This window comes from Suricata suricatta, chromosome 8 (genome assembly GCF_006229205.1).
Source record: "Suricata suricatta isolate VVHF042 chromosome 8, meerkat_22Aug2017_6uvM2_HiC, whole genome shotgun sequence".
NCBI classification, from domain to species: domain Eukaryota; kingdom Metazoa; phylum Chordata; class Mammalia; order Carnivora; family Herpestidae; genus Suricata; species Suricata suricatta.
In genome coordinates, this window is record NC_043707.1 from 140578826 (window position 1) to 140591663 (window position 12838).

Sequence of the window (12838 nt, forward strand, 5' to 3'; positions counted from 1 at the left end):
GGAGGGATGATGGGGAGGGAGGGGGTGGGATGGAGGGATGGAGGGAAAGAGGGGGAGGGGGAGGGGGAGGGCAGGGGAGGGGAGAAGCACACAGGCAGAGAGCACAGGGAATGGGGGAGGCAGGCAGGTCCTGAGCTGTCCCAGAAGAGGGAGCTGAGCCGGGCCAGGTGGATGAGGAAAACAGTGAGGTGCCCTTCCCCGGGCCGCGCAGGGCGAAGCAGCAAAACCTGGGTGGCACCTACGCAGCCCCGGCCCCCCCCCTTCCCGGGGTGGGCAGAGAAAGCCACTATTCAGAACCAGCCCTGCTCTGGCCGAACAAAGGACGCCTTCACACCACGGGTCCAGGCAGCCAGCACGTGCCAGTCACCAGGCAGCTGGCCGTCACGCCGGTCCCGGGCCCCACCTCGAGGCGGGACGGGGCTCCGCGCCCTGCCCCCGAGTGCCCCGCCGTGCACCTGCGGAGCGGCGCTCCCCTCACAGGAGAAAGCCCGACCGAGTTTCTTCCGGTCACCATGAGGCTCCTGGATGACACAACCCTACGCGCTGCTCAGATACCGTGTTTTATTCCTTGGGAGGCACAACATCAAAATCGCCCATCGACAGGATGAGGCCCAAATTGTCCTGCAGAAATGAGGGTGCCATCAACATCCCCACGAGCGGAGAACTCGGCTTCTGGGGACATGGTCGGCAGGTGCTGGCGGCCCGGCTCTGTCTGTGCGGCAGTCCAGAACAGCGACGGGTGACAAAGCCCGAGCTTCCCCCGCCAGGAGGCTTGGGACCCCCAGGCTCCCGCGTGCGGACGAGGAGAACACGCACTAGTCTGTCGCGCAAACAGCCAACGCCTCCAAACTGCACAGTAAAATGGCGAAGACGTACCCGTGAGAATGTCCAAAAATCCAGAGCTCTCACACCAAAAGCTGGGACCATGAGGGGCCACAGAAGCGTCACTACCAGTGGGAATGCGAGACGGGGCAGCCACGCTAGGGACCAGTTCTGCGGTTTCATCGAAGTCTAGACATGGGGGCACCTGGGCGGCTCAGTTGGTTAAGTGCCCGACTTCAGCTCAGTCATGATCTCACAGTTCGTGGGTTCGAGCCCCGAGTCGGGATCTGTGCTGACAGCTGGGAGCCTGGAGCCTGCTTCAGATGTGTGTCTTCCTCTCCCTGCCCTCCCCTGCTGTGCTCTCTCTCTCTCTTCCTCTCTCAAAAATAAACAAACATTAACAAAGCTGAGCAGACTCTCCATGCGATCCGGCGCTCACGCTCCTCACTATTTACCCAAAGGAACCGAGCACTCCTGTGCCCACAGAACCCGGCACGCAGGCCTGCGGTGATGGCCGCCCAAACGTGGAGCCAACCACCCCGTGCTCCAGCAGGTGATGCGCAGGCCAACGGCGGCGCCCTGGGACAATGGGCGTTATTCAGCGCTCAGGACAGAGGAGCCTTGAATGCGTGTCACTGAGTGGAAGGAGCCGATCTGAAGGCTGCACACTGTAGAGGCCAACCACTCGGCTTCGGGGAAAGGCAAAACCACGGAGACAGGAGAGCTCCGTGGAGCCCGGGGGCGGCGCAGGGGGAGGGTTTTCAGGGCAGCGAGTCCCCGTAGTGAGACCTCGCACAGTCCTCGCGCACCGGGCAGGGGTGGCCCCGGGGGACGACGGCGGGGCGGGCCGTGCGCGTGGGCGCCGGAACACACGGACCCCTCGGCAGCCTCCTCTCGTTGCTCCGTGCAAGAATCACTTAACAAAGACTGAGCGAGGGGTGCCTGGGGGGCTCGGTCGGTTAGGCGGCCGACTCTTGATCTTGGCTCAGGTCCGGATCTCAGGGCTGTAAGTTCATGTTCACATGAGGCTCCACTCCGGGCGTGGAGCCCACTTAAAACAGACAGGGACTAATAAAAACGGTTAAGTGGTAAATTTTAGACCACAGTTACCGGAGGAGACACACGGAGGAGGCGGGTAGCCGGACGTGGGCATCGCACCGTCTGCCAAGACGCTCCGCACGGCCAACGGTGACCCATCACCTGCCTCCCGGTGCCCAACCAGACGCAGTTATTTTGGAGAAAAAGGGCCGCGATGATGGTGGCGCACGGCGTGGCCTGGAGCGTGGGCGCAGCGCGGAGCCGTCCACCCGGGCCGGGCGGCCCCGCGAGGCGAGGCCACAGACGCAGCGAAGCAGGCGCGCCGCCTCACCCCAGGACTTTACCGCGCGGAGGCAGAGGATGCAGCCTCCGCGCCACGGGCGCCGCGGACGACAAAGCCACGCAGGATCTCGCCCCGAAGGCCGGCCCCCCCGGGAGGACCTGCACGCTGGGCCGGACCCACCTCGGATGAAACACAGCCGGTGATTCTCCCCAAATGTCAAAACAACCCTCAACATTTATGCGGCATAACCAGTAATAATTGGGAGGCTGGAGACAAAGGATTTTCCAAGTGGCCGAAAAGTAAAATTCTGTCAATCAAAGGACAGGAAACACGGCGGCCACGGCCACTGAGGCGTCTCTAGGAAACACCGCAAGGCTGCCACCGGAGAAGGCCGGGCGCCCACACCTGGAAAACACAGACCAGACCGTGCTCTAGGACCAGGCCGGGCAGGTGTCTGCCGCCAAGTGTACCTCCTGTCATGTCTCTGCACCTGGGGGGCTCCCCGTGCTCACTGGCATTTAACTCATCGTGCACCTTGATCCCCATCCTCGTTCCAAAGACACAGACGCGTCCCGTTACTGCAGATGGCATTAAGGAGGGCGCACACACGCGGAGACGCTCGGACAGGAACACGCACGCGCCTGTGTCTACAAGGAACCCGCAGGAGGGAAGAACCACCTGATGGGACTGAGCAACCTTCTCACGTCGTTTTTATTTCTGAATCAGGTTAATGGTTTACACAACCCACACACAGGAGACACTAGGGTGGCGGAAGCGCCCTAAAACTACGCCAACAGGAAAAACATAAACCCAAGTGACGGCGGGGCTGACACCCGCACCAGGACAACCCCTGAGGACGGGCGCGTGCGGGGACCAGAGGGCACAGAGGCCCGGCTCTGGCGGCCAGGTCTAGACCCGGCGTGTCTGCCTGTGCCCGGTGCTGGGGCCGGGGCTCCCCGAGGAACGGCCCCTCCGGGCTGGCCCTCAGAGCGCGTGGGGGAGTGCGCGGGGGTCCTGGAGGCAGCTGGGCCAGGAAACGGCAGAGTGCTCAAAACCATCGGAAACGTCAGAGCCTGCAGAGCCCGCTTACACCGCGGTCGGGTGTGGGAGCCTCTGAGCCCGCATATCAACCACGACACAAGCGGAGTTTCATGCACTCGCGTGTCGGGAAACGCACGCGTGCGTCCCACACGCGGTTCTGTGCACAGGCTGGGCAGGAGGGCCCCCTCCCCCCCCCGGCACAGCGCCGGCCAGCGCGGGGACAGGGTCCCCCAGCCGATGCCGAAACCGGAAATCACCGGTGCATCGGCCGGGAGCGACTTCAGACACCAGGGATTTTCAAAAAAATACCATCAACAAACCTGGTTTGGTGGAGGGTAGGTCTTGGCCGGCTGCAGGACCCCAGGGAACACCCACAGGCACGGCCACCCCGTGGAGCCCGTTTCTGAAGGTCTGGGGACACCTCTGGGAAAAATGCCACCGCAAATGCGCCCCAGCTCCTACGACCCGGGCTTCTGTGTGCACGTCACCAGCTTTACCGGGGCACCGCACGTCGAAAGACCTCCCGGGAGCTGTGAGGACACAGTCCAGCTCCAAGTTCTCATCTTCCCTTCAAATATGCAAAAATAAATAAATAGAAAATACCATCAACTAAGTTTTTGTTAGAAAAAACACCATCCAAGGAAGTGCAATTTAATGATACAAAACTAAGGGCCAGCTGGTGGGACTCGAAGCAGACCTGGACCTGCCTCTCCCTCAGGACCCTCCTGGGCTCCCAGGACTCCGCCTTCCTGCCACACGGCCCCCCGCCGTGCTGTGGTGCCACCTGAGCCGTTCAGACACCCCCCAGGAGAACCCGCGTGCGCTAGCCTCGCTCCCGCATCTGCTGCCCAGAGCAGGGCAGGGGACAGAGCGGTCCCCCCACCTGGAATCACAGGGCAGGGTGCGGGGAGCCCACAGCAGGCTTGGGCCAGTCTGTGGGGTGCAAACAGCACACCTGTGAGATGCCCCACCCCTGGTGCCTGGCCCCACATCCAGCCTCCGCTTGGTGACGCAGTGCAGCCATGCAGGCCCACGTCTGGGTGGCCCGAGTGGCAGGGCACCAGCGCAGTGCGCTCCGGATGCCCTCAGCACGGGCAGCGGGCCGGCCCGCCACACGCACCCTGCCGCGGCTGGCCAAGCCGGTGAGGACTGGGGACAGGCCCCCGGGGTCCTGGGAGCGCCCTGGGTACAAGCTACCCCCGCGCTCGGACGGTCTCTGCCTCCTTCAGTCTCTCGACGGGAGGGAGGGTGGTCCCCTGGGCCTCCCCGGGGGGCTGCGTGCTCAGCGATGTTTCCAGATGGGACGGGTGGGGTCACAAACGCACAAACGCACTCAAGTCACGACAGAGCCAAGATTTTCACCTGAGCCGCGGCTTCCGGTCCCGCGACCCACGGACCCGTCAGGAACCCCGCCGGTGCGCGGGCACCTGAGAGGCTGGGAAGCCTGTGGCTCTCCCCACGGCGGCCCGCGGGAGGCGGGGCTGCCGCAGAAGCACCCGGGCCTCCCCGAGGCCGGCAGCGGCGTGGCCACCCTCGCACTCGAATTTCGGGGGTTGTTTTTGCAGAGAGAAGTCATTTTTCATTAACGTGAAATTTAAATTTTCCATTAACATTATTTATGTTAATATGTAATCAGCTTAAAACAAATGAATTAACATTTCCCATTTTAAGTCTCAAATGCAGTCAAAGAAGTGAAGACCACATTTCCAAAAGGTCTCTGAGATCCTCAGGTTTTCGCGGGTGCGAGGAGGGTGCTGCGGCGGCGGGCCCGCGGGGCAGAGGCTGGAGTCAGAACGGGGGGACAAAGCCGTGCCAGACACGGGCACCCCCTCTCTCGAGGCAGCACGTTCGCCCCAAGCCCTGTCCCTTCAGGGGGCCCGGGGCGGGGCCCGGTCCAAGACCCAGGCACTTCCAGGAGAATGACATGGGACAGAAGCATTTAAAACTGGTGTCAACAGTGTGACACATGACAGCCTTCCGTGTCCCTTCATCTGCAGCCCAACTAAGACACAGGAGGATGGGCACCTGGGCGGCTCAGTTGGCTGAGCGGCCAACTTCGGCTCAGGTCATGATCTCACACCGTTTGTGTGTCTGAGCTGACAGCTCGGAGCCGGGAGCTGCTTCAGATTCTGTGTCTCCCTCTCTCTGCCCCTCCCCCGCTCGTGCTCTGTTTCTCTCTGTCTCAATAATAAATAAACATAAAAAATAAAAAAGTAAAAAGACACAGGAGGAGAGGAGAGCAGGGGGGGACGTGAGAAGCCCGGGGGCAGCGTGTTGTCCCCCCACCTGCTGCCTGCAGGGCGCGCTGCCCCAGAGGCCGCTGTCACCGGGTCACCGGCTCACAATCACACAATCACAGGGCTCACAATCACACATAACGGGCGCTGCGCTGAAGGGGGAGAGCCCAGGGCCAATCGGAACGGTGTCCTTTCCAGAGCTGCAGCGACCAGCCCCACAGGCCCTGGTCACCTGTCACCTCCCTGACCTCCTCCTCGACGAGGGAAGTCCCTCCCAGGGACACCTGCAGGGCCGCGTTCAGCTCTCCGGAGCCAGCTGTGCCTTCAGTGAGGCCTGGTGGCGGTGTGGAATTCGTCCAGGTAGGAGCGTCTACACTAGGGCAACGGTGAGAGAGACAAACTAGGCCGGCCTCGGGCACACGCTGCTTCTCCCACGGAATCCACTAATCTCAGATGCACAAGACGACCAGCCATGGTCTCCACACCAATTCATTCTCCTTCCCGGCCGAGAGAAGACCGTCAGTTGGATGCCTGGAAGATGCATGTTCCCCCGTCCGTCCAGAGCGGCGCCCGGGGAGCCCCCAGCCCCCAGCATGCAGGCTCACGCCTCCTGAGCCTCCTGACGGGCGGGCGCTGGGTCCCGTGGTCCCAGGCACCGCACGGGGGCAAGAGCAGAGTGCCCGGCAGGGGTGGGGCGGGTGGGGGCTGCAGCAGGCTCGCACAAGAAGGCGGAAGCCCTCCTGGCGGTCTGGGGCCAGTGGCCGCCTGGGGAGCATGTGACTAGGTGCTTGGGCACCTTCCTGGGACCATGACGACCCTCATCACGCCTGTTTTAATGTCACCGCTGAACAGAATTCTGAGCCGTGAGCAGGCTTCCAAAGCAGAAGCCCCCACCCGAGGAGGCTGCTCTGTCCAGGGAGGCCGGTCAGGACACCGCCTTTGTCTCCTGAGACTAAGCACAGAGTGCCAAGTGTCCCAGAGAAGCTCCAGAAGTAAAGGGACATGAGGGAGAGCCTGCGTCCAGGGCCAGGTGGTGGGTCCAGGCCTGGCTCCTCCTCCTTCCTGGCTAGAGAGGGGGCAGAGATCTGTCTCCTTGCCTTCGCCAAGGAGGGCCACAGGGCCCCCTCCAAGCCCTCACCGCCCCCTGGGGCCAACTGCACAACGTGGGCAAGGCCAAGCATGAGAACATGGGTGAGTCCACGTCGACACAAATGGAGCGCAGAGGCCCCGGGAGTTCAGAGACGCCCTCAGAGGGGGCGAGCCTCCCTGGCGTGTGGGCGGTGCAGTCACCTCCTTCCAGAGAAGCCAGGCGAGCAAGGCCACACCGCAGTGACAGGCCGTGCTGGGAGTGGGGACCGGTGCCTGGATGCAGGGAGAGAACACTCCGCCTCTGGCGTTTCCTCCCCAAGCCCCAGCCTGGTCTGACCCCGAGAAACACACAGGAACCCAAGTCAAGGGCGCTGAGCAGCACCCTCAGAACCACCGCGGTCATCCCAAGGAAGCAAAGTCTGAGACACTGTCACAGCCCAGAGGAGCCCAGGGGACGTGGGCACTAAGTGCCTGTCACACGGGGTCAGAAAGAGGACCCTGGGGAAAACGAGGGAAATCTGGGGAACGTGTGGACTTTGGCTAACGGTAACCTATCGAACTGTTCACTGAAACACACACACTGACGCAGGCGTTGGTAACGGGGGAACTATTACCTGTGCTACCTTCCCACGTTCTCTGAAAATCCACATGTTGAAGCAAATGAAGTCTCTTCACACACACACACACACACACACACACACACACTCACACAGACCCCGCGTGCGCACACACAACACCGTGCGGCTGCGCCACCTGTGTCCACCCAGCTCCACTTCTCAGACTCACTCCGGGACGGGGGTGTGAGAGTCACCACCGGCCGACAAAGGAAAGTGAGTCACAGCCGCCTCTGGAAGGCCCTGCCCTCATCCCGGCCCCATGGTGACTCAGGGCCCTCGGGACGTGCTGATGCACGGTGTCCACGCACGCCCACGCCATCGTGAAGACCTCTCTTACCCCGGTTTCCTGCGTAATTTAGCCTCAGGACAGTATAATCTAGATGGTGTCCAGGTAAACACAGCAGCAGGGACACAATTATTTACCCACATTCCCTCCCAAGACCTGAGTCAGAGGGAGGAAAACTGATGAAAGGAGCAGCAGAGGAGGGAGCGGCCCAACGTGGGGACCTGGAGAACAGGCGGCCCGGCCGCCAGCAGGGGACTGAGCAGAACGGAACCCCAAAGGCCTGGAGTCAGAAGCTCCCGGCGCCAGGGAGTGGGGTGCCCACAGCGCAGGCTCCCAGCCCCTAAAGGGGGAGGCCCCATCCTCACCCGGCGCAGCGGGCAGACCGTGGGCTCAGCCCGGGGGATGGCGGCGTCCCCTCACCCAGGGTGCCCACCAGACTGCAACGTCCCCCAGCTCTGCGTTGTCCCCACCTGTCAACATGACAGACGACCGAAAGTCACCCCAGGGCCGCGGGGATCTTCCGGGGCCAAAACACACGGAGAAAGAGAGGTTTGACAGAAACAGGCGTGTCGGGGGCCAAATGAAACCCCAGCGAAGACTCCACCACTCACTCAACCGCACGACGGCCACCACCGCATCCCTTGGCCTGTGCGGGCGCCACCGCCCGGAGCCCACCCCGCCCGGCCCTGACCCCCTAGCCTTCCCAGTGATGGGGAGTCACGCCCAGGGTCTGCACCCCAGCGGGGACGGGGCTCTGACCTTGGCCACACGGCTGGCCAGGGGCAGCATGGGCCCTCGCACCACAGCAAAGAGCATAAACTCGGGCCCGAGCGTGGGGGATGAGTCTCAGCTCCGGGTGGCTGACCTGGGAAAATCGCTTGCCTTCTCTCTGCCTCCGGGGCCATTCTCACCGCAGGATGGAGACGACAGTGCACCCTCCGCCGGGTCATCGTGGGGCTGACTCCAGCTCATACGCGGGAGCCCTGAACTGGCGCAGAGCTGGAGAACTCGCACAATTACGTTATGGGGCCTCTCGCCATAATTAATAACCTCAAAGAAATGATGCGATCCCTCACCTCTAGAACAAGAACAAGTCACATTTTAAAAAGGAACTTTCAAGGGCGCCTGGGTGACTCAGTTGGTTGAGCATCTGACTCCTGATTTCAGCTTGTGGGACGAAGCCCCGTGTCAGGCTCTGTGCTTGTTATTAAAAAAATAACAATAAAAAATAAACTTTCAGGACCCAGAAAGAGCTCGTGGAAATTAAAAACTAAGGACAACAAACTTAAAGATGGCTAAGACATGAAATATGACGGATGTCTCCTGGAAAATAAAACTAACAGACGTGGAAAATAGACGCGAAAATTAGAGGGTCAGTCTAAGAGCTCAGGGAGTGGCCCACAGCAGCTCCAGAGGAAGGCAGCAGCAGGAGAGGGAGCCACCAGCGAAATAATAAAGCGCCCCCCGCCCCCGCCTGAATGTCTCCGTACTGGAACTTCCCAGGACAAGAGACAAAAAAGGCCACATCAAGACATGTCATAATGAAACCTGGAAACACTGAAGACAAAGAAAGCTCCTTAACACTTCTGGGGGAAAAGAAAACACACACAACACACACACACACAGGTCAAAGTGGCCCCTGACTTCTCCATCAGACTGGAAGCTGCAGATGCTGCTGCAAACCCTTCAAGAAGCTCTGGGAGGGACGCCGGGGTGGCCCAGTTGGTTAAGCATCCGACCTTGGCTGAGGTCATAATCTCATAGTTCATGAGTTAGAGCCCATGTTGGGCTGTGCTGACAGCTCAGAGCCTGGAGCCTCAGCCAGTTTCTGTGTCTCCTCTCTCTGTCCCTCCCCTCTTTGTGCTCTTTGTCTCTCAAAAATGAATAAATGGTAAAAAAAAAAAAAATATATATATATATATATATATTTTAAAACCTCTGGGAAAGGGGCTCCTGGGTGGCTCTATCGGTTAAGCCCCTGACTCTTATTTTTGGCTCAGGTCATGATCTCATGGTTTGTGAGATCAACCCCTCCCCCCATCAGGTTCCACCATGAGAGTGTGGAGCCTGCTTGTGATTCTTTCTCTCTCCCTCTCTTTCTCTGTCCTTCCCCAGATTGCTCTCACTTTCGCTCAAAATAAATAGATAAAAAATAAAATAAAAATGCTTGGGGGAAAACGGTTTCCAATATGGAATTCTATACCTAGCTCAACTATCATGAAAAGTATGGTTAGAGCAAAAGCGCTTTTAAACCAGATCTCAAGAAAAATCTACTTCCAGGCTCCCCTTTCTCAGAAAGGCTGTGAAGAATGTCTGCACCAGAGATTAAGCCAAAAGAGGGATGGCGGAGCCAGGGACCCAGGAAGCAGGCAGAGAAGAGGGGCAACAGGTTACCCAGGATGATGGCAAAGGAGGCCCAGAACCACTGTGGGGGCACCAGGAGGGGTGTGGTGCAGGCGTCAGGGGAGGGCTCCTGCTGGAAAAGTTACAGGGATATCTGAGACAAGATTTCTAGAAAACTCCAGACAAAAAAGCAAGGCAATTATTATTTCCAAGAAAAGTTAAAAGATGTACAAGAAAAAATGTAATTCTAGTGGCTCATGACTAGCTTTGCAATCGGCCATAATGTAAACACTCCATGATTCACCAATGAATGGTGGTCTGACTTGTTCCAGGGACAGACGGCAACAGGTAATTTCCCAAACAGAAAAGTCGAGAACTAGCAGCATCAGTGTGTTATTTAGAAATCTGAAATAAATGCCAAGGAGACCCACTCAGATTGGAAGTGAGCCCTCCCGGAGGTGGGTAGGCACAGGGACACCTGTTTTGTCCTTCTAAACCACTAAGGGCCACTCAACACCTTGAGATAGAAATAGATGAAACTCAAAGTCAATTCCAAAATATGAAAATAACGTACAATCCAAACTTTATACACACCCTTCAGCAGGAAGAGCATGATTCTCTGACGGAGATAAGGCATGCCCAGCCCATCTCACAAACGGGTAAACAGAGGCAGAGGCACGTGTCGGGGGCCGGCAGGGGCTAACTAGGCACGCAGCCCAGGTGGGCGCTGACCGCCGGCTCTCCACCCGGGGCCTTCACCGCAGGGCTGCTCTGTATTGCTACAAACTAAATCATTTTAAATTTCCCAGAACAGAAGTCAAAAAAGCAAACTTACACACACACACACACACACACGCACTCAAACCACCAAACTGAGCAAGAAAAAATTAACTCAGGCTCCCCTCCGCCCACCGACCTCATAGGCACGATCTCTGTTTCACCCAACGAACACCCAGGCAGCCACAGAGTCTGGGTCGGCAGGCATGTCTGTCTGACTGCACTCACACCTTTCAAAAAACCTCCGAGAAAGATTGTTAGTTGTCAGCTGGCAGTCCTGCCCCTCCCGACTCTGACCCTTGCTCAGGCTGCTGGGCACTGTCCATCTGCCTGGGGTGGGAAGGAATCGCCGGGCCAGCCGGGAGGCCTCAGAGACACTGATGGGGAAAGACATCGGTCATAGATGAGGTGCTCTCCTCTACCGGTTTAGGGTGACCCTAAAAATAAGCTGTCACTCCAAATAAACCCGTGGGGGGGTTGGCACTGTCTTCCATGCTGTAACTTTATTACCAAAAAACAATCTCAACACTTAATGAGCAATGGGTTCAGAAGGCCTACTTTGCATTTCTGTCCCTCCCATAAAGCACCACATGCTTACAGAGGCCCTGCCTCATGCTGGGAGCTGGGGCCCCAGAGGAGCACGAAAGGCCCATCCGACTCTTAGAAAGCAGTGGTCGTGGGGACAGTGGCCCTAAGTGCCACTCACCCTGCAAGAGTGAGGGAAACAGCACACGCAAAGGCCCAGTGGCAGCAGGGATTAATTAAGCAAGACAGGCCAGACCCGCCCAGACCCTGGCCCCTAAACTCCTCCTTCCCCGCGAGTAAGGAGGGGGGCGCACAGAAAGGAGACTTTCTCCGGTGTCTGGATGTAACCTGAACCGAGGCGCATGCTCGTAGGACCGGCCTGGCCCCCGGTGCCCCCAGCACAGCGCGTCCCCGAAACAGCTCCCAGTCTTGGTAAAGGAAACCCTGCCGCCTCATCTTCAGACCCTCCGGAGTCTGGAGTCTGACCCAGGCACCTGCCACCCTGAGCCCCGACCGTGGCTCGGCCCCCATGGGCTCACTCTGTGACAGGAGGGTGGTCACGGGAGATGCAGCTTCGCCACTAAGCAAACACCAGAGGGAACAAGCCAGGAGCGTGGGGGGGGGGGGGTACTTCAGGGACAGGGAGTGTGCACTATGGACACCCCCGTGTCCCCACTGTGCTGACACCCGGCGGGAGGGCCCGAGGGCGGCGTCCACCAGGTGGGGGGGACTGTCCAGGGCTCTCAGGGGTACGGGCGGCCTGGAGCCGATGGCTGGAAGGTCAGCAGGACCACAGTCCCCGCAGTTGGGCCCACAGCACACACAACTCCTTACGTGACTGTCAGCGGCTCCGAACCTCACGATGGCACCTTGTCGGCGGCTGACGTGGCAAGACAGGAGGGGACACAAGACCCCATGCAGATTTGACAGGGATGCAGACGCAGGTGAAACCTAGCCCAGCCCCATCTGACGGCAGCCACACACACTGGGGTCTTTTGGGGGGTTCACTCCCCAACCCGTCCCTGTTCTCTGGCTCTGACTACACGCTGCCAAGGCCCCAGCCCGGAAGCCACCTGCTCGGCCGGCTCCGGTGCCCCCGGCCGCGGGGCAGCACCGTGAGGCTCACATCGGCAGCGCGTGACCACAGGACGGAAAGAGGCCAAGACGCCCCAGACGTCCCAAGAAACTATGACACAGCTAATTTCTCCTCGTTGGCGTGCACACACGTGAGCCGACACCCCCCGCTCCCTCTCCTCTCCCACGCACCCATCAGCACCCCCCAGATTTTCTAATTCAAGGATCCAAAACTAACGAGTTACCCCTGCGACCCGGGCTGGCAGCTCGGAGCAGCAGAAGGTCCCTCCTGTCCTGGGGGAGGGGCGGGCTTGCTCAGAGGCCTCCGGGTCCCCCCAGCACCGTCCACACAAGGAGCCACCTGCCCCGGCAGCCCGTCCACCCAGGCTGTCCGCTCCCTGCCGGCCCCGGGGAGGGGGTTCGCCTGCTCTGGTTTTGTTGTTGTTGTTTTACAAAAACACCTTGCAAAATGGACGTCAGAAAACACCCCCATTCCCACCCCCCCACCCGCACCCGCGGCCCCCAGGCCCATCCGGGTCTACCTCCGACCATCTCAGCACGGAAAACCGGACGCTGGAGCCACACTCATCGCCGACACCCCAGGACCCGGCGGAGCGAGCCACCCGGACTCGGACTCGGCACGACGCTGTCGTCAACGCGAGCACGGGCCGGGACCGGCAGCGGCGCGCACGGCGGGGGCAGCCCT

The 12838-nt window shown here is 59.9% G+C and overlaps 1 protein-coding gene across 2 annotated transcripts in view; it reads right to left on the minus strand.

The window, feature by feature from the left end:
• PRKCZ (protein kinase C zeta) overlaps nucleotides 1-12838 on the minus strand; it is a 67894-nt gene that overhangs the window by 54628 nt on the left and 428 nt on the right. Inside the window, exon 1 of one of the 2 annotated variants that reach the window (XM_029948159.1) lies at nucleotides 12675-12795. The exons of the other annotated variant lie outside the window; for it this stretch is intronic. Coding sequence (XP_029804019.1) covers nucleotides 12675-12684 — 10 coding nt within the window. The 5' untranslated portion in view covers nucleotides 12685-12795. Of the gene's footprint in view, nucleotides 1-12674; nucleotides 12796-12838 lie in introns of those variants that run through there. 2 annotated transcript variants of the gene reach the window in all.